General features: G+C 34.5%; 1 protein-coding gene and 1 pseudogene across 10 annotated transcripts in view; both read left to right on the top strand.

The window, feature by feature from the left end:
• Positions 1 to 27,086, top strand: part of Lcorl (ligand dependent nuclear receptor corepressor like) — a 151,785-nt gene that overhangs the window by 75,718 nt on the left and 48,981 nt on the right. For 7 of the 10 annotated variants that reach the window (XM_021161885.3, XM_029478132.2, XM_029478131.2 and 4 more), the window contains 2 exons: positions 851 to 930; positions 1,823 to 1,952. In XM_021161885.3, coding sequence (XP_021017544.1) covers positions 851 to 930; positions 1,823 to 1,952 — 210 coding nt within the window. Of the gene's footprint in view, positions 1 to 850; positions 931 to 1,822; positions 1,953 to 3,510; positions 3,913 to 27,086 lie in introns of those variants that run through there. The other 3 variants (XM_085836682.1, XM_085836683.1, XM_029478139.2) reach the window with 2 other exon arrangements.
• LOC115031142 (DNA-directed RNA polymerase III subunit RPC6 pseudogene) lies at positions 7,511 to 10,610 on the top strand (annotated as a pseudogene).

Raw genomic sequence — 27,086 nt, 5'->3', positions numbered from 1 at the left:
TTCGCAGGTAACCACTGCCTCTGAGTTCATAGCCCCGGTAGCTCTATCAGGTCCAGAAGACAACTTCTCTCCATGCCCCAGCTCTTAAATTCTGTTTCTTTTTCCAAGATGCTTCCTGAGTCTCAGAGTGTAGAATGTGATAGAGATGTCCCATAGGGCTGAGCATTCAACAGTAGTTTGTTCTCAACACTTTTGCCCAATTTTGAGTCTCTGTGTTAACTGTAAACACTAAACAGGAATTTCTCTGAGAGCAGCACTAGTCTGTACATGATTTGTATTGGATGACATTACTTATTTGTTTACTCCATCTTTTTCTTTTGTAACCAAGCTTTTGGAAAGGAAAAAGTCTGACCTTATTTTTGATCTAATTGGATTGTTCCTTGTTTTTGTAGATATAATTCTATTTTCCCAAGTTTGGGTATTCTCAACACCTTTGGTGCTTTCTTCTGTTTCTCTATATGTTTTCTTTGATATTGTACAAAATTTATTCCTTTCTTTTGTTATATCTACCCCTTTGGTCTCACTGTCATAATGAAAATAAAAAGGAAATGAATAAATAGTAATCATTAAATCTTTAATGTGAATAGATGATACTTAAAATTATATTGTTAGAAAATTATTAATCTATAACCAGCTTATTATTCTTAGTATTTTGTCTCCGTATGGCCTATACTGTTTTATTTTTTTAGATATCAAGAGATTAATTTGAAATGCAGACTTTCATTATTGTTAGTAGTTAGGTTTTATTTTTGTTTTTTCATTTTTTCCTTTTCCATTGCTGTGGAAGATGGTGATTTTGCTGGTTTAAATAAAGTTAGTATATTTAATGAATATTTTCCTTCTTTTAAAGACTGTGAACCAGAAGAGCTGACTGACTGGTCTATGGATGAAAAATGTTCATTTTGTAACCTACAGAGAGAAGCAGTCAGTGTAAGTTTTAGTGCCATGAAGTTATTTTTAAAATAATCACACAATTGTAACACAGTTCTTTTTTTTTTTTAAGTTGTTCTGATAATTTGTGACTCAGTGAAACTTTAAATACTTCATTTTTGTTGAATGAAAAGATTATGTCCAACATTTAGTTTAGTTTTTTTCAAAAAAAAAAACACCTCATTTTTTTCTTTTTCTTCTTTTCTATCTTCCCTTTTTGTTTGTTTGTTTGCTTGCTTGCTTTTGGTTTGGTTTGGTTTTCTTCCATATTTATTTTTTACTACTTTCTGATTCATGAGGTCAGGTTGGTATTTAGGTATCCAAGGGTGAGCTTGGAGACATAGCTTATATAAGAACACTGCAATCTTGTTTTTTAGCAGTTGGTAGTAAGGGGATCATACGCTACTATCTATATGTTTATAACTGTTTTACTACTTTTAAAGTCTTTGGCTATGAGAAATATTTCCTGTGTTAATGATAAAATACGTGCCTACTGTCTTAAAGGACATAGATGTGTGTAACCAGCACTTCTTGTTGGTAAGAAATCCTGAATCCTTCTCTGTTATGATGAGCAGAGCTGAGGAGAATTTGGAAATCATTTAAGTGCCTCTGCTTTGCTAGACTTCACTGCATGCATAAAGTAAACTTTTCCCCTCCCCCCCACACACATACACATATTTTATCACAATTTTGGTAAGGAATAAGGTTATTTTGTTCCTCTATTAGAAATACATTTTCTCCTGAATTCTATCACAGATTTTATATTCTTTTGATATAATTTGGTATTTTATGGAAGGCAGAGCACATGAACATTAAAACAATTTTTATATATTAATTGGATCTCAGGTTTAAATCAAAAGTAATGAGGTATGTTACTTTCTTATAATTTTAGGATTGTATACCATCTCTTGATTCTTCACAGTCAACGCCAACAGAGGAGCTATCATCTCAGGGCCAGTCCCACACTGATAAGATTGAATGCCAAGCAGAAAGTTACCTAAATGCACTCTTTCGAAAGAAAGGTAATACTGGCATGCTTTGTCATTTAAAGTTTGCAATATTTAGGTTTTTTTCATATACAGTCCCTACTTTATTGTTAACTACTTCCTTCTTTGTCTTACTAGAGCCAATAAGATTGTCAGCTCTCTAGTGCTAGCCATTTGTTATCCGCCTCCTGTTCTCAACTTCTTCATGGGCACCTCTCAAAATATTTTTTGTGCTTCCCACTTTCATTATTTTCTTGTTATTCTCAAGTCTTTAAAAAGTGCTGGATGATGAAGAAGGTATAGATAGGTTATATTGCAGGCCTATCCCTAGTACTGTATCTCTTACATCATTTCCCAGCTGGTGTACCACTTAAGTATTTGTCAGCTTGAGTATGCGTGCTTGACATTAAAAAGTCTGTTCTGTATTTGTCTCTCTCTCTGGCGTCTTTCAACCAAATGGGTCTTGTTTCACTTATTCCTCTACTTGTTACATATCTATAAGGAAAAGTAGTTTTTATATTTAAACTGCTTGGGAAGATTATAGTCGTCCAGCTTTTGTACCTAACCGTTCCCATGGTTGTAGGTTGTCAGTCCATAATCCCCGTATGGATAGTTGGAGGAAGGAACATATGGGTTTGGGTGGAATGTGCTTACCTTCTTTATCTTCAACTTGTAGAGACCGAGAAAGCACTTCTGTATTTTTCATAGCTTATATTAATTCTATTCCACTGCTCTTTAAAATTAGGTTCTAGCATATATTTTCTGCTAAATTGATAACTTCATATTTTAACAATATTAAACAGTAATATTAAAAGTACTATTCACTTTTCTTGTTTTTTTTTTTTTTTTTTTGGTTTTTCTTTTTGTTTTTGTTTTTTTTTTTAATTTATTTATTTATTTATTATTTGTAAGTACACTGTAGCTGTCTTCAGACACACCAGAAGAGGGCAGATCTCATTTCGGGTGGTTGTGAGCCACCATGTGGTTGCTGGGATTTGAACTCTGGACCTTCGGAAGAGCAGTCGGGTGCTCTTACCCACTGAGCCATCTCACCAGCCTACTATTCACTTTTGATTCTTTCATTTGGTTATTAATTTTTGAAGTTTTGTGTTCAATTATGAGAATCCTTATTACAAAAATCACTAGTATAATTTAAAGAACTACATTTTTTTTTTAAAAATTTGAGTAAAAATAAAATAAAAGCCTTTCCCTGTGTGTTACTGAAATGGTGTTGGAGAATTTGTATTATCTTTTAAAAGTATATTTCTTCACAGTTTTTAGGAAGCTAATGTTACAATATCTTATTTTCTTTTAAGATTTATAACATAATAATTTAGAAAAGTTATTCTGCTGGTGTGTTTACAATACTTAAATGTTAGACCTGTATCACTAAGAATTAAAATTAACACACATGCAGCATAATTTTGTTTACTTTGGAATTCACTATTCCTTATTCTTCCTTTGGGACATTTATACTGATAGTATGTAAAATTGACAATATGAATAACATTCAGGTTTTTTTATAATATGGAGTTAGCCTATTCTCTATTGCATTTTTAAAGAGTACTCAGTAAAAAACTTGGTACTGTTTCAGCTGATTCAAGCATCTGGGTCTCCAAGAGGTCTCCTACCAATAGTTGGGTGAGTGTTGTTGGATATTAGTGACCTCTCAGTTTGGGAATTTCTTAGTTTTCTTCAAGATCTTTTGAAAATTGTGGAGATTTTAAATAAAAGAGTCTTATTAGTATAGCACTTTTGCCTTCTATCAGGTCTTATCTTTGGTAATGCCTTTCTTTGTGTAATACATCACCTTTTTCTGAATTTACCTAGGATTTAGTTTTGTTATTGCTGTTTTATTATTTTCCTTCAATAGGACCATTTTAGAAATTCCCAGTATGGTTTAACCAAAATGAGGACAGGAAATAATACTTTTTAATAGTATTAACTCTGTTAGCTAATTAGTTTGTTGCTTTTGAAAAAACATAATTAACTTGACTTTGAGATAATAGACAATAAATGTGTTTTTAAAGACAGGAAATACATGTGTCTTTAGAGTATCAACTAAGATGTTGATGAAGCTTTTGTTTTCTGAAATTTTCCTTAATTTGATCATTTTTAAATATTTTGGATATTGACAGTGGTAGTATTGTTACTTTGCCACTTCCTGTGTGCAACAGGTTGATATTGATCATCTTATTAAAATGTAAAGTAAGACTTTAATATTCTATTTGAACTTATTTATTGTATTTCTAACTTAGGATTTTCAGGGTTATGTTAATGATAAATATAAACTATTAATATTTGGATTAATTATGTCATCAAATAAGATTGAACATTAAAGCCTTTTATGCCTGTGTTAGTTACTTTTCTCATTTCAGTAACAGAACTACTTGAGAGGGCAGGCTTATTTGATTCACTGTTTCAGAAGATTTTAGTCTTTCATGGTAGAGAAGGCAACTTGATCTTTCAGGGTTCTGCATAGGAAAATGAGGCACAGCTCCTAACATAGCAGCCAGGCAAAGTAACAAAGACTGGCACCCTTAATTCTGGTACCATCAGTGCTAGTCCTCAGGCAGGAGGCTTCATGTTAGAACCAGTTCAAATCCTCTGGGTCTTGTGTCCAAAGTACATGGTATTCTCAGCAATTGGAATGTACTTGAACCTTTTGGAGGCGACCATGGACAACAGCAATAGCCTATGTTTTGGGATTCTCTTAGATAGCCCTGATCAACAACCCAAAGGGGGCTTCTCAGGTCTGGTGTTAGAGGTTCTGTAAGTCTGTGACTTATGGAGAGCACTATCGATCCAGATGAAAAGTTCATTTAAACTGTGTATGTATATCTATATGTATACACAGACACAAGGATCATGTATAAACTTACATATCTATGCAGCCTTGTGATTTTTTTTCTGATACATTTATTGTCATTTTACCTCCCCCTCCTTCTTCTGTATTAAGTCTTTCTCCCTCCTCCGTAATTAAAGCCTCTTCTGAGAAAATATTTCTTGCATGAATGAGTTATTAATAAAATAAATATGTTCAGTTATCTAAGTTTCTCTAGGTATTTAGTGGTATTGCTGCTTCATTTGTTTTATTTAAAGAAGTAAATTTTTTAGTACCTATATTATGTAGTATGAATATTGACCCATGGTTTCATTATGGTTTGTCTTTGTAGTGCTAGGATACAAGCCCAAGTCCCTACCTATGCTAGACAGGTAGTCTACGAATGAGCTATATCCCTAACCCTTAGTCAGATTGTTTGTTTTGTATTTCTTTTTTTTTTTTACTTTTTTATTTTTTAGACTATATTTTAAAATTATGTGTATATATGCATATACACATATATGCATGTATTCAGGTTTTTTTATGTACATAAAGACAATCCTATACTTACAGATGGCCTTGTCAAATGTTATCATATAAACTAAATTATATTTTAGATTTTAGGTTCACATTCTCTGATCACCTAAAGTATTAAGCTTGCCTAAATTAGACAAAATATGTACATATTAGCTTAATCATATTGGTAAATGTATAATAAAATGAAAATATCTCTTATCAAACTGTTTTTCCTATTTTACTTTTTATTCCATACATCCCTAGAACCACTTAACTATTAATCAGGTATGGCATATGGTCCCTCAAGAAAAAAATGAATGATGGATTTGATTGGTTGGTTGAAAGCTCTACTAATCAACACATTCCCCTTAAACTTAATAATAGCCACATTTTACCTGTCAATCTTTCCATGTCTTTGGGTTCACAAAAGATAGGTTATGACTTATACAGGACATACTATTTCTTAGGAATTTAGTTATTTATGTGCTTATATTGCTTTTATTTTAATTTAAGCATCTTTATGTTACTATAAATTGACATGACTCATTTAGGCCATAAAATTTCTTTTCCATGGTGTTTATTTATTTATGGTATCATTGTGTCATATTTTAAATTTCCTTTATATGGGTTGCACTTTTACTTTCAAGAAACTACTGCAATAAAGCAGCCCACATACTACTGTTCACATTCAGTTATGTTCATGAAAATATTTTTCACCTTATTTTCGCCATATCTATAGCCACACTTTTATAATTGTCAAATAAAGTGTGTGTGTGTGTGTGTGTGTGTGTGTGTGTGTGTGTGTGTGTGTGTGTTTATAGGTCCACTTAGAATCCCTGATGAAAAGTAAGATAGGGAGATAAAAATAAGAGACTTTGGACATTATACAATACAAAAGTAACCTTAAACACTAACTCTAAGATGCCCACTATACCCTTTTCTTTGCTTCTCCTGTTTTTAGACTTTATTTTTGTACTGTGATGGGGACTAAACAAGGTCCTTGAGCATATGAGGTAAGCACTGTATTATAAGCTCCATCCCCTGCTGTGATGGGGCCCAAGCCGAGGACACCACCTTAGACTGCTTTAACCCTAAAGTGTTGACCTAAAATCTTGTCCTGTGTTTTACTGTTTAGTACTATAATTAAAGGCAACTGAATCCTGTTACATACATGCCATTCCACAATTCTCTTTTCTGATACATTTAAAATCCTCTTTGAAGGAAGAAACATTCTGTTTTCTCAGAGGCTTAAGCCTGTTCTTATATTATTTCTCAGAGGCTTAAGCCTGTTCTTATATTATTTCCACACAAATATTAAACTTGCTAGATTTCCTAAACGGTTATACTATATAAAATGGAGAATGAAGTATATGTACCTTTCTGAATGAGGAAGGCATGATAACTAATTAAAACCTGTATCATGTAGGAATTGATTCACTCTTCTACACAGCTATAATCCACTTGGTAGGGACCACGAATGGGTGATAAATAATTTAACTGATCTTTTATTAGTTTTAGGTTCTGCATTCCACATAAGCTGTAGTGATTTCTGTAAATAGAGTATAATCATCACCATTTGAAAATGTGTTTCATAATATACAATAATTTTAAGTTGTAGAATTTAAATAATGTAACAATACTTATAGGATATTTAAGAAATTTTTAAGAATAATTTTCCTCTCCAAAATAATCTACCAACTGAGAATATTAATCTTCATAAATTTTGAACTTTAGGGACTGAGAATATTTTAGTATTTTATTTTAGTCCTTTGTATAATAAGTACTGTCTAATATGTTGCATAGTATAGCCATTCATCAAGTTATATATGTGTATGCTTCTTTATATCTAGAGAAATAGCAAAAAGGAGAAAAAGAAAGTTATTTCTTGTTATCCATGAGAGACTTGTTGTAGGACCCTGCAGATAAAAAACTTCCTACTTGCTCATGTCTCATAAGGTGGTACAATATTTGCATAATCTACATATATCTTTCTATGTATTTCCTTCCTACAGTAAGCATTTCTGAATAACTTAGAAATTATAATTCTGTATAAACAGTTGTTAAACCGTTCTTAAGAAATAATGGCAAGAAACATATCTGTACATGTTTGATATAATTTTTCATGAATAGTTTTTTTATCCATACCTTGAATCTAAGAATATGGAACCTACAGCTAATGAAAAGAGCTACTATTCTAGTCATTCAATTTATATATAATTTAAATAAACACTTTATTTAATAATGTCTTTTTTAAAAAATGTGCATACACTAACCAGGTGTTGGTGATGCACCTTTAATCCCAGAAGGAGGTGATTTTCTGAGTTTGAGGCCAGCCTAGTCTACAGAGCAAGTTCCAGGACAGCCAAAGCTGCAGAGAGAAACCCTATCCAAAAAAAAAAAAAAAAGGGCAACAATGTTTGGGCATTATGCTCTCATCTCTGGTATTTGCAGTAATATGACACAAAGCTTTAGAACATCACATGTAACACTGCAATGTAGGACTATTAGATCAGACTAATAAAGTAGAATTATGATCAAAATAACATGCTAAACTGGGTATATAAAGACCCATGAGCCCTCAACCATACGTGGGGCTACAGTTACTTGAAGAAAGCTTGGAGTATGTGCTCCACCCCATGGAAGAGTGCACCAATTAGTTGTACAGTGCTCAAATGGTTAGCCTTGAAAACATGCAGATGCCAGATATGAATCTAGTGGAAATAGAAAACAGAATTATAGATTTATGCAAATGCCTCACAGAAAAGCCCAACGGTGGTCAGTGGCCATCAAGAGAATGTTGTTCATGGGTCACTTGGATATTTAAAGGAGTAATACAGGTCTTTTATATAGAATAAAGGATTCTCAGAATGCTGATAAAATGAGTGTCCAATCATTAGGAAAACATTAATCTATAAAGTCATGCAGGATGCAGGGAATAAAGGAATAAAGGAATATGGGGTACAGATTTGATACAAAAGTAACTTTGTATCAGAAATCTACAATTTTCAAGAATTTGGAAAGTAGAAAGCTTATCAATGCTATAAAGTCTATAGGATCCTTCAAAAGGAAGGTTTTATAATCTGTAACTTGCAGCCAGACTGGTTGATCTGTGACGGGCAGGGACTACGATTTTGAATCTGAATTTGTTGAGTTGCTTAACCAACAGCATTTCAAATTCCTACAAATGAAGAGAGAAACAGAATGAGAAAGTAAACAGTCCAGTGATACAAAGAGACAGTTCCTTAGCCTCATCATCACGTGAAGTGTAGAAGTACATCTGTGAACTGCGCATCAGCAGTGTCCATGGATGACATTGGACCAGCTCAAATACCCTCATTTATGATGGCAAATTGGAGATCACTGTCATCACTGTGAAGTATGGCTCCGTTGGCAGGGTAGATGGATACATGAAACTGTATAGGACAGTAAATCCAACCCTCCTACCTACTGGCTTGGTCCAGGCATCCTGTGGACTCTGTCCAGTTTTTGATGACTGCCATGAAGGTAAAGCTTTCACCATCTAATTACATTTGTATGACAGGGTGGCTCAAATTTTAATAAAGAGCTGAAATTTTTACTTACATTTGGCAAGTGGAATTACTAAAGAGCAAATAATGATGGAACATCAAATTTCTTTGAAAGCATTCTTTACACTGATATTGACTCATTGCTATGAAAACATTTATTAAGACAACACAAAGCAAATTAAGTTTAATGGAGAAATGATTCTTCAGTAAGTAAAATAACTTGAAGCACTAGAAGATCACAACTTTTGATAGCTCAAGGAAAAAGAAGCCAATAAAATACTCTGCTGTGCTGACGTCACGTCACTCCCAGGAAATATTTTCAGATCAGTAGTATCCTATCCCAAGGGATCTTACTTGTCTTTCATTGTTAAAGATGTAAGCTTTACTTCTGGCTTAATTGTATTATTTGCCAGTATGGTAAGAACAAGGTTCAGTTGTCCTGGATCTGCCTAGTCTATCAGATAAACATTTGTCTTATTTTAAGACAAAACTAAATATAGGAAAATTACAAAGGAGAAAAAGGCCAAATTGTTTTCTAGGGATACTCTTGTATTATTTCTTTCTTTGTTTTGTTGGAGATAAGAGTCTCACTATAGCACAGACTGTCCTGGAATTTACTTTATGGCCTACAATGGCCTTGAACTTCTACTTTAGCTTTTCAGATGCTGTTTTTACAAATTTAAGTGCCATTCCTGGCTTTATATTATGTCTTGATACTTAGATACTGAATTATTAAACTTGCAAATAGTGGTTAGAAGTGTCCCTTGTCTTACCCAATAAAGAGGTACTTAACTTTTTTTCCTTGTAGCATATGTTTTCACTCTGAGTATTAACTGGCAAGTACAGATAAATTTAAATACATAGCAGCTGTTCTGTATAGTAAAATAAATTCTACAGAGATAAGCTATGGTCCAAAGAAATTATAGGCCACCACAATCATGACACCATAAAATGAAATGGCAGATCTTTTCCACTTAATGATAGGTACTTTGCTAACCTGATAATACACACTCCATTCTGTTGAGGATCTTTTAAAAAATGATGCATACAGCCAGTCATGGTGACGCACAACTTTAATCCCAGCACTCAGGAGGCGGAGGCAGGCAGATCCCTGAGTTCAAGGGCAGCCTGGTCTAAATGAGTGTGAGCAGGACCAACCGCCAGGGCTTTATCGCACAGAGAAAGCCTGCCTGGGGCATGGGAGTGGGAGGGGAGAAATGAAATCAAGAAAGTGAGGCATACAAAGTCAGACATCATGAGTCCATGATTTTATGATTTTTTTAATGAATAGTAATGTGGATTTTAACATGAAACTTCTAATCTGGTCTGGCAATAAATACATTTTTATTTTAAGGGTTTTAATGGTGATCAGTTGAATTCTGTGATAGGGCAAAATGATAGAAAACTCTTGGCATGGGGAAGATCCTGGCTCTACTGTCAGCCCAGCAATAAAGGTGTAGGTGAGGGACAACTACTGAATATGTGCCTACAGCAGTGTGATCCAGTAAGACAGAATCCTGAGCTCAGTCTGTCTCCAACTCCTTCCTACTAGATTTATAATATCTGGCCAGATAGCATTTTCCTATCATGATTGAAATAGTCTATATTGTTTAGTACAGTATAATCTGGAGCCAACTTTCTTGTCAACACTTAAAATGGTAAAAATTAAAGAATTGAGTTTTTATTCAGTTGCCTGTGGATACTGCTCATATTAGGCAGCACAGCTCAACAATCAGAAAGCTCTGCTTAAAGACCCTCTCTGAGGATTATTAAACCTCACACTGAAGTATATTAGTTTATAATTAAAATATATTTTAAAACAATTCATTTTAAAAGGCACATATTAACAAATTAATTTAAAAACATTAATGATATGTCTAATATAAACAGGCTGTTTAGCAGTAATTGGACAAAACCAAAAATCTGAGTCTACATGAATTATTTGAGATTGGTAATTATGTACTTTGCTCTTTTTTTCAATTTGTAAAAATTATTAATTTATGTTAATAACATTAGTTCATAATTTGTTTTCTGCCCCAGGATAAAAATAAGATTCTGTCAGTGAAATTTTCATAGAATTAGTGTTTTGTTGCAAGTGCTGTAACATGAAATTTTCACATTCAATTTCTGATATTATTCATTTCCACATGAACAATTACAGTACACCTATATGATTATTTTTCTATCTTTCAGAAATATCTATTGTTAAAAGTTGAGTCTTTACTGGCTTTAATTATATTTAGAAACCCCACAAATCATTTCAGGGTAAAACAATAGTTTTATATCAACTCTAGGTTTCATAAAAGTGTGGAAAATTATATTCCTGCATCCATCACAAGCTCTGCATCACGAAGTGTAAGTGTGCTGAAAATCCTTAGCATCACAGTCATCACAAGATGCTGAGAAGTCATAGTATATATGTGTGTGTGTGTGTGTGTGTGTGTGTGTGTCCTATGAACTTTATTGACTTCTCAACCCCAAGCTTTGAAACAAGTAAGTTACCCATGCTTAGAACTGCATCCAATATGTCCCATAACACACGCTTCCTACAACAGTGTGTACATGGATTCAGGGGTTATGTAAGATACTCCCCACAGACCTTCTATTTACATGGAAATACACTGACAGTTCTTCTGTGTAGAGAAGTGCTTGTTTTCATTGCTTCCTTAGGAAAACACAAGATAAACTAGCTTTTGGAGCTTGTTTTTTGTTTCAAATAATTAAAGAAGTGCTCAGTTAAAAGAATTAAAGTAAGTTGGACTGGGAGGAGAGAAGGAAGGGGGTGTGTATAGTAAATAAATAATGAAGAAAAAATAATTAAAATAGAAAGGACTATTGATGGCAGAGTTGAAATAATTTCAGAATTAAAATAATAACTATTGAATTTTTATCTGATAGCCTTCTTAGTAAAATGAGGATGCATGGGTTTGTGTGTGTGTGTGTGTGTGTGCCAATAGCATGTAAGTGAATAAATAAATGAGGAAGAAAAAGTACCTCTCCACAGAAAAACCCCAATTTTAAGAATGCATAATGAAAGAAAGAAAAATGCTTACCATAGCACAGTAATTGGTGAACTCAATGAGTAACCAGTGGGAAAAGGCATGTGTTGTGTAGTGCCATTTTTAGCTGCTAACTTCTTTCCTTATAGATTCAGAACCACCAACCTGTAAACCATTTGTTGCAGTAAATCTCTAACCCCAATAAGCTTGTGGGAAGAACACACAACTCAGTTATAGTATTTATAAGCTGCACGCCTAGACTGAGCAGATACCCTGCTGCACTGCTCTACTCCCCAGCCAGCAGATCCCTTGCTACCTGCAGCTTCTCCAGGCCACTCGGTTCTGCTCCTCTTCCTCCATCTTTCTCTGTCTCCTCAGTCTCCTCTTCTCCTTCCTTCCTCTCAACCCCTCTCTAAAGCCTCTAGCCCCACCTTTCCCTTCCACTGCCCAATCACAGGCTCTAGTCTTTATTTGACCAGTTACAATGGGAAGAAGGGTCACATGAGATCACCTGAGTACAGTGATCTCCTCCTCCAGGGCAGCCCCTCTTTTTTTTTGGTTTTTCGAGACAGGGTTTCTCTGTGTAGCCCTGGCTGTCCTGGCACTCACTTTGTAGACCAGGCTGGCCTCGAACTCAGAAATCCGCCCAGGGCAGCCCCTCTTGAAGCAGAATTAACATCAAAATACAAACCGCACCAGGTCCATCCACACAGCCCTCTATTAAGTACTTTTACAATAATTCCTTTCAGTGACTTCACTGTTCAGTAACATTTGTTACTGTGGAAGTGAGAAATACTTGGTCATTATTTTTTTATGTACTGTGGGTTCTTTAATTTTTAAAATTTGTTTTAAATTTTCTTGGTTTTGGAATTAAAATATAATTACATAATGTGCTTCCTTCCCTTTCCTCCCTCCAGATCTTCTAGTATGCTCCCCACATTCTCAGATGGGTAGCCTTTTTTAATTTTAATATTAATGTGTGTGTGTTTGTGTGTGTCCTTTTTCTGTATTTTCTTTACTCTCTGTTTTTTGCTTTTCTCTCACCTTCCCCGCCCCTCCCTCCAGTTCACACGCTCCCACCCTTTAAGTTAAGAAAAGGGTCTTTCATGTGTGCCACTGCCTCTAAATGCTTAGTCTCCTGCTTTAGCCTTTAAGTAGCTAGGACTAAAAAGTAGCAGATTATGATCATAAAAGAGCCTTGATACTTGATTTTTAGTATCCGTATTCATAAAAGCAAAAGGCAAGCTTTAGTTAATATATACCTTTATGTCCTTGTACCTCTTTTTAAAAAAACTTGTCAGTAGTTGTTTGCCTTTATCTGGGGTCTTATACCATTCAGAACTGAAGAGCGTAAGTTCAGGAAGCAGTGTTTGGAAGGGTGTTATTGGCAGATGCTCTGTAGACAAAAGCAAGCACAGATATAGTTGAGTATTAGGCCTCACTCACTGTATCCTTTCAGCTGCTGCAGCATTTGAACAGTGCACATGGGGTTTCTTGGCTTGTTTGCTTGTTTGTCGTGAGGAGTATGTGAACAGTATGTTTAATTTCTGTAGTAGTCATTAAACTTAACTTGTTTAGAATAGACGTTGTTAAACCCCTGTTGGCCCTCATTCACTCTTCTTAAAGCACAGCATTGTACTTGGTTTTATGTCTTTCCCACAAGTAGCCCAGGTGTTGAGTGCCATTGTTTGTTAGAGCAGGTAAGTTTTACCAATTACTTATTACCCTGACATTTGTGGCACGTCCAGAAGTAACCTTTTCTGAAGATGGCTGTGGTAGGAGAAGAAATGGGCTCATCCACACAACTAATTAGTTGGTCAGAGATTGGGGCAGAAAACAGAAAACCTATCACTAGAAGTAATCCAGCATTTTGAGTACTTTCTAGTCACGTTTTCTCTACACAATATGTGTAGACATAATGAGTATTGAGCTAGTGTAGTTTTGAGCAAATTGCCAAGCTACTCCTCAATATGAAGAGAATAGTTCACATTTCCTGTCGAGTATCATCATATCTTACTTTACAATAGCAGTTAGGCTAGCTGAAGAGACCTAGGCTATTTATTATATATATTGCCTCTTCAGAACATGTCGTGGATAATATAATGCATTAATTTGCTTGTTGTGTAGCAAGTACAAACTGGATGAAGCATGATGGGAGTGGAATGCCTGGGTCTGAGGATATGGAAAATTATCATTGTGTTGCAGTTATCAGATTCCTGGTTTGAAAAGATTTTTAAGGATTTGTTTTCTTTTCTGAAAATACTTAGAAATTTCTGAATCTTTTCTAACTTCCTTTCTTTAACAAACTGTTCTTTGATCTCTTTGTACATGTGAGGAAATTAATATACATTAATTACATTGGAAATGTAAGATTATTGATTATTTTACTCATTTGTTTTATGACTTCTGTTGTACTTTGTCAAGTTTTTATGTCCTTTTAATTTTTCTTCCTAGCTCCAGGCTTCATAGCATAGAAATCTACATATTTCCCCAAAATTCATAGGTATAATTTAATTGGCTCATGAATTTGAATGGGAGAAAAATAATAATTTTAACATTTTCACCTTTAAATGTAGACAGTTAGCAACTGTGAGTTTTAATATCTATTTAGTAATTATATATATATCATAGATACTTTTATGACACAATGTCTTTTAAATCACATTATCATTACTTTTAACTTGTGATCGATATTAGATTATTATTAGATCTTACGTTGTAATCCATTGTAGAAGAATGCTGTATAATTACCTCAGTTGTTTTTCATTTCAAACTATATTTCAGTAGAGTTAGTTTCTTATATCTACCCATGGGTTTTAAAATGTGGTTCTGAGAAAGAACACTTCACCATAGAGCTGAAGTAGTCCCTGCATGAAAATGTTTGCAAATCACATTTGTTCCTTTGCTGTTAGATCTTCCTACTTTCCCTATAGTACCCTCTCTGTGCCTGCAGATATGCCGATTCTAGCTTTCAGATCTTTTTCTGCCTTTAGTGGCTACACCACTTAACCTGTGCTTAAATGCTACCAGCCTCTTATCCAAAGTCTATGTTAGTTGCTAGATATTCATTGCAGGAAGAATTTTAAGAGCAGTTAATTTAAAGTAAACTTGTTTTCTGTTGTAAATCTGTTATTTTTCTTTCTCAGTTCCTAGTAACTTGGGCTACTGATACCTTCTGACCCAAAGTTAAAATAAAAGCTGTTTTTCTTTTTTGCTACTTCCTACATAAAGAGTTATTAAGACATATCAAAACTATATCGTTATGATCATTACAATGATCATTACGATGATATAAGATCAAGACATATCACAAATAAAGCTACTGTGATCATTCTTAGACATGTTTCTGGACAAATATTATTCCTCTAGGTAAAGTTCTTAAATATTGTCTTGTGAGGTCCTAGGGTCACTGCATACTTCAAATGCATTGACGACTGTCAGACCATTCTCTAGAACTTGATGCTTTTGTTTCCTGAGCAGAGCATGAGGGTTTCTACTCCTCACGGCCACGTCGGCACTGCTGCTCTCCTGATAGCACCTATTCTAATGGGTGTGGGTTGACGTTCTGAGGAAGTTTGTACACTTACCTTTTAATTTTTTTATTTTTTATATTTATTTTATTTCAAGACAGAGTTTCTCTGTGTAGCCCTGGTTGTCCTGGAACTCACTTTGTAGACCAGGCTGGCCTTGAACTTAGAAATCCACCTGGCCTCTGCCTCCCAAGTGCTGGGATTAAAGGCGTGTGCCACCACTGTCCAGGTACACTTACCTTTGTAAAGTTTATCTGCTTGAGTTACTGGGCCATATTTAATTAAGTTGCCTACTATCATTGGTGACTTGTAGATACTGTTTATAAATTCTCAAAAGAAATTCTTTGTCAGATAATTATCAATGTTCTGTATTTACTAAATATTGATTCTTTTTCTGAAGTACTTATATCTTGTACTTGAGTTGTTGGATCAACTAACATTATAATGTTTGCAACAGACTTGTTTATGTCCTTAATTTAGTAGTAGAGGAACTAGATACTTCACAGAAAATGAAAATGACCAGAGCTCTGAAGGATTAAGAGAGGCTTGGCAAATTTACTGTTAGAGTAAAAGAATATCAATTGTATATTTTAAATGTTTTGTATAACAAACTAAGCTTTTGACACATTTATAAAAAAGTTGTAGTTGCAAGATGATTATAGGATTTATAGATCAGCATAGTCTAGATAGGGACAGTCCTTCCTATATGTGTATGTGTGTATATGTGTGAGTGAGTGAGAGTATGTATAAACTTTATGAACGTGAGGCTCAAGTCAAATGACTTTCCTGTTTGCTCTCATGATAGCTACACAACTAGGTCATAGTTTGTTCTGCTATATCACCCTTTAGTGAAAATACATGTCTAGATTTGCCAGTAATTGATAATTGATAGATAATCTACATATCCTTTCTATTTATGTTAGCTGTGTTTCTTAATTGTGAGGACAAGCATGTGTACTTCCTTTGTCTTTTAGTATTCTTTGTATCATACTTGTTAATATAGTTCCCTGGGTAATGTTTTATATTTTTCATTTATCCCTTTATTACATGAGATTTTCAGCAAGGGAAAGGGGAAGTTAAAAGGTTTATTTTAACTTTGTTAATGAGAGTGATGTAAGTAACCATCCTATTTTTACATTCTATTCTGAAAACATGCTTTAAAGGGTTAAATTAATCCTACCTACCGTTCACCGTGCAGCATTACTACAATCTGAGGATAGAAACCATGATTGTAAAAAATGACCCATTCTTTCTAGAGTTCTTTTCTATTCATGCAGTGTAGTGAGACTGTTAATGCTTCTTGTGTTAAGTGTACCAACATAAGTGTTCCACGTGTACTAGAAATGCATTTGCAATAGTCAACGACACTTGGAAACCGTGATCTCAGGTCACAGCTATGTTGGCATTAACATACAAGATAGGTAAAACCAGCCTAATGTATATCTCTGGATTGTTTGGGAGAAGTTAAAGTTTAATAATTTTTTACATCTTAAAAATTATTTTATATTCTATCAAGGCCAGAAGACAACTTGAAAAGTGGGTTTTCTTCTTCCTCCTTCTGGATCAAACTCTTGGTTTCAGGTGCATTTTACCAGCTGAACCCTCATGCATAGGGTTCATGCACATGTATCTACACACTGGCCCGCATGCAATAAAACTGTTAGCCCTGTATGTAAATTATATAAGATAAACCATACAGCAATTGTGAAAGTAAAGTAAAATGATCCATACCTAGTAAGCATATTGATACATGAGATGTATTTGCTATACATAATGCAACCTGTTATTGTTCCTGAATTTATGGCATTATACTTGCTATTGTTTGTTGCACATGGTCAAGCATGATGTAAGAATACTACGTGGAAAATCATAGAAATACATACATCATGAGTTTTAAATAACAATACTGTAGTGTGTTGTTACCACAGAAGAATATTTGGCATTAAGAGAGCCATGAGTAGTAGAAACAAGCCTTAAGTGAAAATGAGTGTCTAAATTGTTCAGAGGGATTATAAATGTGTTTAACATACACCATTTTATATTCTAATTTTTATATTAATAGTTCTGTTTCTTTATACTTCATTTTTAATCTAGTACTATACCATATTGATAAACTTTTTATCATAAACATATATGTTTATGATAAAAGGAAAAAACATTTTACAGGGTTTTATAACTTTAGACATCTAAAGAGAATCTTAGAATATATCACATATGGATAAAGGAAAATATTCTGTAGATTTTCGCTTGTACTATTTAAGAGCCTTCTACAATATTAGATGTTAGTTATTCCAACTGAGAAAAATTAATAGAAACATTGTTATAGTTTGACTTTCAAATCAACACAGATAACATTAGAAACATGCAGAAAATGGAAAATGATGAATCAAGGTAATCTACCATGTCCTGTTTTACAATGCAAATGTCCTTTGAACACTTATATCTGAACCCAGGAAATAAAATCATATAAGTGCATATATTCATTGTCTTTGAACCAAATAAGTTCAGATTATAGGGGTTTTTGTTTTTGTTTGGGGGGTTGGTTTTTTTGGTTTTTGTTTTGTTTTGTTTTGTTTTGTTTTGCCTTTTCAACCTACCTTTCAAACTGTGAACCCAAGAACTAAAAAGATTGTAGTTTGGAAAATGATCATGATAATCACACTAGGATTTATATTACTGATACCACATAGTCTTACCTTAAGAGATAAGCTTATGTTTGAAGTCTCTCACTATTCCTGGCTTGCTTTTTCTCTTTTTGTTTTTCCTTCTCTGTAGAAATACAGTTAGGTTGAATTCTATTTAAATTTGGAGATCTTAAAGTTTTGTCCAGTAAAGTCAAGGATAACCATGTATGCCTGTAATCTTAGCACTTCTGAGGTTAAGTAAAAAGGATTAGTAGTTCAAGGTCATCCTTGGCTGCATAAGGAGTTTGAGTTTAACTTCAACTACATGAGACCCTATTCCAAAATTATCTATAGATATGTGTTCATATCCTTATACAGTATATGTATATGTATGTGTACATACAAGTACATACATAAATACATGTATTCCTATATTCCCCTGCCTTTTTGTTTTCTATGACTGACAAATGGTCTTGTATAGGTATCTGGTTATTTTGCACTATACTCCCTGATATGTATGTGTGTGTGTGTGTGTGTGTCTGTCTGTCTGTATACACACATACATATATTTACATACACACACACATACAAAATCACCCAGTCAGAAGTCATGAATGGCCGGGCTTCTCAGCTCTTACTGTCATGTCTTTGTTTAACAATATAGAGGTAGAGAGATAGCTTAATCAGTGCCTACCAGGTAAAGGTTAGTACCTGAGTTTAGATCTTTAGTATGCATAGGAAAGCTGGCTGTGGTAGCCATGGAGATGTTCAGACAGGAAGATTCCTGGAGCTCAGTGGTCAGTAAGCCTAGTCAAATGAATGAACTCCAGGTTTAGTAAAAAAACAACTCTTGTCTTTAAAAAATGATATAGCCAGTGATCATATGTGACATCCAGTGTCAACCTCTGGCTCCACACATGTGCATGCATACACAAACAAATATATGCACCAGACATACACACAAAAAATGAAATTCATTACCTCTTTGAGAGTCTAATGACTTTCACAGGGATTGGGTCACCTAAGATAATCAGAACACTAGTATTTCCGATGATTCTTAGGAACTGAAACACCACTCCTCTATCTGTCTCCAGACTGACCTGCCTAGATGTAGATAAGCCCGCATATAACTACCTGGACACAGACACCCTGAACAAATGCACAGGTGTGTGATAGGAGTGACACCATAAAATACTTTGCCAGACCAGTCATACATGTGTGGCGAGCAGCTATTGTGTTGAAAGTAGCAATATTGGAGGTAAAGTAACACTTTATGAATTATAATTGCTAGGTTAATGTAAAGTCATGTACTGTAAAATCATTAACTACTGGGAAAAAATAATATCTGTACCATGGGAACTTAACTTTTATATTCCCATTGTGAATACTGCCCCCTTGTGATAGTTACAGGTATATAAAGAAAAGAAAAAAAAAAGAAAAAGTCCATCATAGGAAACATTAATGAAGCTTATTGACTGGACTATGCCATGTATGACCTTTTGTACTATTAAAGCTATTGTTATATATTATTCTCATTAGAAAACCATCCCATGACAGTGGATCGTGTAGAGAAGAACATTAAGAAAAGAAAATATAATAAGGATTTTTTTATAGTAAGGTTTGACCTCAATAATTACAGCAGAAGTTGAGAAACCATAATGTGGTATTTGTTGTGAAGTTGAACAAACTAAAAAGCCATTTTGATAGCAAACAACTTAGCTTTGCTGGCAAGGATACCAACTATTTTAGAAGCAAAGATGATGGACTCAAGAAAACCAGACTTAATACTGGTGGCAGCTACCACAAACAAAATGTAGCAGCCATGGAAGCTTCACATGTGGTGGCACTCAGACTTGTTAGAGCTGTGAACTGTCATACTATTGGTGAAGATTCACAGTTGCCAGTGGCCATCATTGTTTGAGTTACTAGTGGAGATGAATTTTTTACTCAGTTGAATGCAATTTCCTTATTTAATGACAATGTCTACTGAAGAATAAATGGCATGTCTGCTGATATACTTGGTCAGGTAATTCAGGAAATTAAATATATTCCACTTCTAATAAATATATTCCACTTCTAATATTCAGTATCTAGTTTGATCAGTCCACAGATGTTGCAAATTATTCACTGATTTATGCAAGGTATATTAATGATGGTGACTCTAAGATGAATTTCTCTTCTGCAAATGTCGTAAAACAACATTTCTGCATGTAATGTTTTTGACACAGTTGGTTCATTTTTGAAAGATCACAAGATCTGTTGGGGAAAGGTTTCTGCCCTAGCTGTGCTAAAATGGTGATCTGGATTTCAATGTTTGGAACTGAATGAGTCACCAGAAGTCATCAGAACTCACTGTATGATTTATTGGCAAATATTACCAATGAAGACACTGCCACAGGAGTTACAAAAGTAATGATCAGCACCATAAGTTCTGTCAGTTTTGTCAAAGTGAGTTCTTTAAACAGTCTGCTGTTGTCGAAACACAGTGATGAGTTGGATGCAGGCTCTGCTATTTCACACTGCAGTGAGATAGATCAAGATGAAAAGTTCTAAAACACGTTTTCCATCTTTGTGATGCACTCAAAATGAAAGTGAATAACAGAAGATAGCTTGGTTTGTTGACATCTTTGCCATCTTGAATAAACTGAACTTATCACAGAACACAACCTGCCTTGATTTGTCTGAAAAAGTCCAAAAAGATTTATTCCAAATGAAACTTCAGGTTTGGCCAGGAAAATTAGAGGATAAAAATAAATTTTACATGTTACCTAACCTTATCTGCTTTCTTTGAGGAACATGACATTGAGCCAGACAAAAGGATTGCAATGATAATTTCTATGAAACATCACTTGCACAAGCTTGCAGACAAAGTTTTATTTCATTTTCCAAATCTACATGACACAAATTTGCACTTCCCGGAAGCCCTGTAATAAAGTTGAAGATGTTTCTGAGACAGTAAAGTTCATTGAGCTTATTAACAGCAATGTAGCAAGAACTGGCTTCTCACAGTGCTAGTTACAAACTTCTGGAGCAGATATTTCCAGTCCTGTCCTGTCCTGTCTGAGACTGTGTTGCACCACCTTCTTCCATTTCCAACACCATATCTTTGTGAAACAGGGATCTTTAGCTTGCTGGGTATGAAGTCTAAATATACAAATAGACTTGTGGAAAATAATCTTGTTGTCCTCTTGTAAAGACTATCCCAAGAATTTCTGATCTGGTCAAAAAGAAGCCATCTCAACCTTTGCACTGACATTGGCTTTTTACACATACTGTCCACAAAATGTAGCAATGTAGTTTACTGTTGTTATAGTAAGACTGTTAGCCACTCTATACCATGCTTCAAAACAAATTTTTATTTATAATGAGAAATAAATATTTCACAATATGTAATTACATATTGTTTTATGGTTAATCACTATGCCTTAATTATGTTCAGTTCGTAACAATGGACATATATCGTACATGTCAGGTATTTACATCACAATTCATAACAATAGCAAGATTAGAGTTATAAAATAGCAACAAAAATAATTTTATGGTTGGGATGTCACCACATCAGGAACTCCTAAACGGTTTCAGCATTAGGAAGGTTAAGAACCTTCTAGCCGGGCGTGGTGGCGCACGCCTTTAGCAGAGGCAGGTGGATTTCTGAGTTTGAGGTCAGCCTGGTCTACAAAGTGAGTTCCAGGACAGCCAGGGCTATACAGAGAAACCCTGTCTCGAAAAACCAAAACAAAAAACAAAAAACCTAAACAAAACACTGTTCTAAAGGATCTCTGGTGCCATCTGCTGAATGACTTTTTAAGGAAGACCATGGGGGGGGGGGGAGTATAGAATTTTCATTTAATCTTTTTAAAATTAATTTTTCATTAATAGGCCTTATTTATATTTTCAGATGGGGGGTTCTCAGATGGGGGGGGGAGTATAGAATTTTCATTTAATCTTTTTAAAATTAATTTTTCATTAATAGGCCTTATTTATATTTTCAGATGGGGGGTTCTCACTATTTTATTCATGCTGCCCATCAACTTTAAATTCTTCTACCTCAGCCTTCTGAATATTAGTATTATAGGCATATACCACCATACTCCTAGTATAATCTTTTTTTAAGTGAATTTAAGTTTGTAGATGGAGCAGAAAGTTCAGTGTTCTCATATTCATATATTTTCCCCATATTTAAATTTTCAGTATAAACATATTATATTGTTTATAATTGATAAATCAATAATTGATGAACATCATAGCCAAAAGTAACATGGAAATGAAAGAGTTTATTTCATCTTAGACTTCCAAGTAATAATCCCACACTGAGAAAAGTCAGAGCAGGAACTGAGCAGGAAAGAAGCCTGAAGGCAGGAGCTGAAGTAGAAGCCACAGAAGAAATATGTAGCCTTGGCTGTCCAGGAATTTGCTCTGTAGACCAGGCTGGACCTGAAGTCAGAGATCTACCTGCATCTGCCTCTTAGTGCTGGGATTAAAGGCAAGCACCACCATGGCCTGTTTTTCTTGTCATACATTTTGGAAGATTGCTTTCCAAGAAATCAGTCCATTCCCAACTATTAGTAACTTTTGAGCATGAACTTATTCATAATTTTTATTTCTCCTTTTAAATAATTGGCATCTATAATAATGATGCATTTCATTTTTGATTCTAGTAAGCTTGTATATTTTTTCTTATTCTTAATATCATAATCAAACTGATTATTTTTTTCCAAAGAGCCAAATGAACCTGTTTGTAAAATACAAACTATATTATTTTTATTTTATTTATTCACTTTACGTTGTGGTTATAACCCCCCTCTCCTCCTAGTCCCCCTTCACACAGCTCCTCTTCCATTCCCCCATTTTCTCCTCTGAGAAGGGGGAGGTGCCCCCTATGTCAACCCATCCTGGCACATCAGGTCACTGCAGCACTAGGCAAATCCACTCCCCTGAGGCCAGACAAGGCAGCCCAGTTAGAGGAACAGAGACAGGGACACAGAGTCAGGGATAGCCCCTGCCCCAGTTGTTAGAGGACCCACATGAAGATAAAGCTGCACTTGTGGGGTGTAGAGGGGATAAGTTGAGCCCATGCTTGCTCTTTGGTTGGTGGTTCAATCTCTGGTTGCCTCCAAGGATCCAGGTTAGTTGGCTCTGTTGGTCTTCCTGTGGAATTCCTATCCTCTCCGTGTGCCCTCAGTCCTTCTCCTAACTCTTCTATAGACCTCCCCAAGCTCCATCTAAGGAGAAACTATATTCTTTATTCTAATCTTAAGCAATATAACCTCTTGATGACTTTAAAGCAAGAAAAGTTCTAAAGTCATGAGTTGTTCCCCTTATTTCAGTTTTTGCTTTCATTGCATCCATATGCTCTCTAGACCTTATATGACACTAAAGCGTAGAGACATAAAGAGGGGAATACAAAGATGCTTCTTTCAGGCTTAATAAATGGCCCAAGAGTTTTACTCTGGGGTTTATCACATCTGAATGAATTGTTTATTTATCATATAGTGAATATGGAAAATTTGATTGTAAATGAATCATCAATTTGAAAAAAATAATTAAGAATTTTGAATGATGAATTTAAAATATCTTCTGGTGGGAGTTTATAATCAAGGAAGTCTTTTGTTCTAGGAATAAAGAAGATTAGGACTGTAAGAGTCTCACTAAAACAAAACACAGGGGCAAAAGCAAAGTAAAACTACGAATTAGACAACAAAGAATTCTGTATCCAGAGGAGGAAATTTTCCCTGGGAATTTATCAGGAAGGACACATGAGCCTTTTGGGTGTTCTTACCTTTTCATCTTGTTTGATTAGGTTTTCTTCCCTATTGCAAAACTAGGTTAGCTTGCCCACAGGCTTTTGAATAGTTTGTTGTTTCTATGTCCCATCTCCCTACAGACCCTACTGATTACAGATGCTTTTGTTACTGTGTCCAGGGTTTCTATTCATTCTAGGCATCTGAACTCAGGTCATTAGGCTTGTTCAGGAAGTGCTTTGACAGTTAATATTCCAAATTCACACAGAAATCTAAAGTTTATTTTATAATTATGGGTCAGTCAACTCCAGGAACCTGATAAAACAAAACAGACGATGAACACATGCAAAATTAATCTCAGAACATTCCCAAATACAAAGTTCTCTGGAATGTTTACTTTCCCCCAAATAAATAGATCATAACATACAAAAGTAAGCTTCATTAGATCATAGCATACAAAAGTAAGATTCATTACAAAAGTATTGGAAGAAAATAATAAAGAGCAAGACCAGACCATCAAAGACCGAAATTGAAAAATGAGAAGGTTCGGGCCTGGAGTGATGGCTCAGCCAGCACTTGTTCTTGCAGAGGAACTGGGTTAGATTTTCAGCTCCTACATAATGGCACAAAACGATCTATAGCTCCTCTTCTGGGGTATCTGACATGCTCTCTGACCCCTATGAGCATCAAGCACGCACATGCTGCATTGTGCATTCATGTGGGCAAAATACTTGTGTGTATAAAAGAAATTTTAAAAAAAGGAATGAGGTTTTCTTTATAACAATAAAAAGTTAAAATGTGTGGAAAGCTATTACAGTGTGGGACTTCAGAGATGGCTCTGCAGTTAGGAGCTCCCTCAGAGTACCTGGGTTCACTTCCCAGCACCAACATTGTGCTTTATAAGCATCCATAACTCCAGTTCCAGAGGATATGATGCCTTCTTCTGATCACCCTGGACACCTGGCATGCTTGTGATGAGCATCCACTTAAAAATTATATTTTAAGTATAGCTAGGCTTGGTGGCATAAAGTGAGGTTCAGGCCAGCCAGAGATAACAAGTAACCAAGCAGAATATTAAAAATAAAAATCATACAGTTGAATTTAAAATGTAAATTTTTAAACAATATGTTACATATAGCAAAAGTTTTTGAAAACCTGAAATCTGAAAAAGCCATTAATAATTTAGCTATAAATTAGAAGTGTTAAAGGTGCTAAGAAATGAAAGAACAAAATAGCTACTATGTGTTTAATGATAGTTAGGTTGGAAAGAATTAGGGAGAGGACTGATGCTGGACACCACCATGTAAATGAGAATAGATGGCTAGAATTAAGGAATTGTTCATGTATTTAATAGGACAAATATGTTAAGTGTAAACATCTGTAAGAAAAATAAGCTTGTAAAAGCCTCCAGTGGCTAATAAAAGAATTGATGTTATATCTATCTAAGCCAATAGAAGAAAAATAGTGAGGAGAGAGAATATATTGGAAGAATATATTCTGATACTTAGTGAGGAAAGTGTAAATGGAAATATCAATTATCTAATCTGTTAAAATGGATTATCAAGTATCATAAAATTCACTACTTAAATGTTCTCCACATAGGTTTCTACATAGATTAAAAAGCTAGACAAAAATAAAGACTGCTGGGGGTGTAGAGAGAATGCTCCGTGGTTAGCATGTTTGCTGTTCTTGCTGAAGACCTGAGTTTGGTTCCCAGCATTCGGATAAGTTGGATCACAAGCACTTGTAAATGCAGCTGTAAGGGATATGACACCCTCTTCTGGCTTCCATGGGTACCTGCATTCCAGTATACTAAACTGCACACAGACACACAGGCACACATATACACAATTATAGATAAGTAAATCTTTAAAATGTAAGTAAGTACTGACTGACCATTCATATATAATATCATATTAGCACTAAAAATAATGAATTTATTGTTTGTCAGAGAATCCATGACAGTTCTGAATCTGTCAGTCAAAAATAATAGTGACTAAAAGTAATATCCAAAATATTATGAATGAATAAGCTTGTCATAAAGACTTTGATATTTTAATTAAGTCTCACAGATCAGTATTTAAAAGATACTGTACCCTATAGCCCATTCCTTTAATTTTTATACCCAGGAGTTTGGAAAAACAGAAAATTTGCAGGAAGATTGCAAATTCACATCCAACAGAGCTACATAGTGAGACTGTCTCACAAGGAACTGAAACTATTCCTTCCTCAGATCAAAAAGCAAACCTGATGTTACTATGGTGTATGGATTGAAGTAGTTGTCTTCTGTTCTTAGTTAATCCTTTTTATGGTTTTAATATCAAGACTTGTTATGTGGGTTTTTTCCTGCATTTTTGGAGATGATGCTTTTGTATACTTTTGTATACAGTCTGTTAATAAATAGTTTTACAATAGCTAAGTGATTCTCATTTCTTGACCCAAACTCTCCAGTTCATGGAGTAATAAGCCCCTCTACTTTGTTGTTCAGAGTTCTTTTTATGTATTGCTGAACTGTGTTTGGTACCATTTTGTTGATATATCCCCCATGTTTGTGTGTGTGTGCATGCGCGCATGTGTGTGTGTAAAATGGATAATTTTCTTTTGGTAGTGTTATATGCAGGTTTTTACCTGTCTTGACATCAGATTAATAGCCTTACAGGATGAGTTAGAAGTACAGCTGCTTTTGACTTAAAGAATTAAAACAGTTGGAATTAGTTCTTGTTTAGATGTCTGATGGCAAAGTAGCCATTGAAACCATCTATCCTGTACTTTTTTCCATGTTGAGTGTGTTTATTGATTTCATCTTTACTTGTTTTAAGTCAGTTAAGACTTTCTGATGTTTCTTGAGTCAGTTAGCCAGCTTGGGTTCCTCTAGGAATTAGATTATCTAACTGAAGAATCATTTTTATAGTATTTCCTTATACTTCTGTATTTTCTTTTAAAATTGGTGGTGTTACTTATCATCCCAATTTTAGCAATTTTGAGTTTGTGGGTTTTTTGTTATCAGTCTAGTTAATGTTTTATTGTTGTTGTTCTTTTAGTTTGTTTTTTGTTTGTATCTTTTAGTTTCATTAATCTCTATTTTTCCATTCTGTATTTCATTGATTTCTCCTCTAGCTCTTCATTTACATTCTGCTTGCTTTGATTTGGTTTTTAGTTTATTTACTTTTAATGTGGGACATATAGCTGTTGATTTGGTTTTTTTTTTTCTTTTTATATGTGTTTAGAGATTTAAACTTCCAAGCACTGTTAGCTGCATCTCCTACCTGGATAAGTACTCCTTAATTTGATCACTTGTTCTTTCTACATGTGTGAGACTTTTTAAATAACCATGGTTTGATAGCTTTTATTTTAAACATTTCTCTACCTCCTTTTTTATTTTAATTTAATTAGCAAGATTAAATGAAAA

This window comes from Mus caroli, unplaced genomic scaffold (genome assembly GCF_978045245.1).
Source record: "Mus caroli unplaced genomic scaffold, Mus_caroli_1 scaffold_4, whole genome shotgun sequence".
Lineage (NCBI taxonomy): Eukaryota > Metazoa > Chordata > Mammalia > Rodentia > Muridae > Mus > Mus caroli.
Note: the sequence above shows the minus strand (reverse complement) of the source record. Positions and strands in the feature narration are given on the sequence as shown.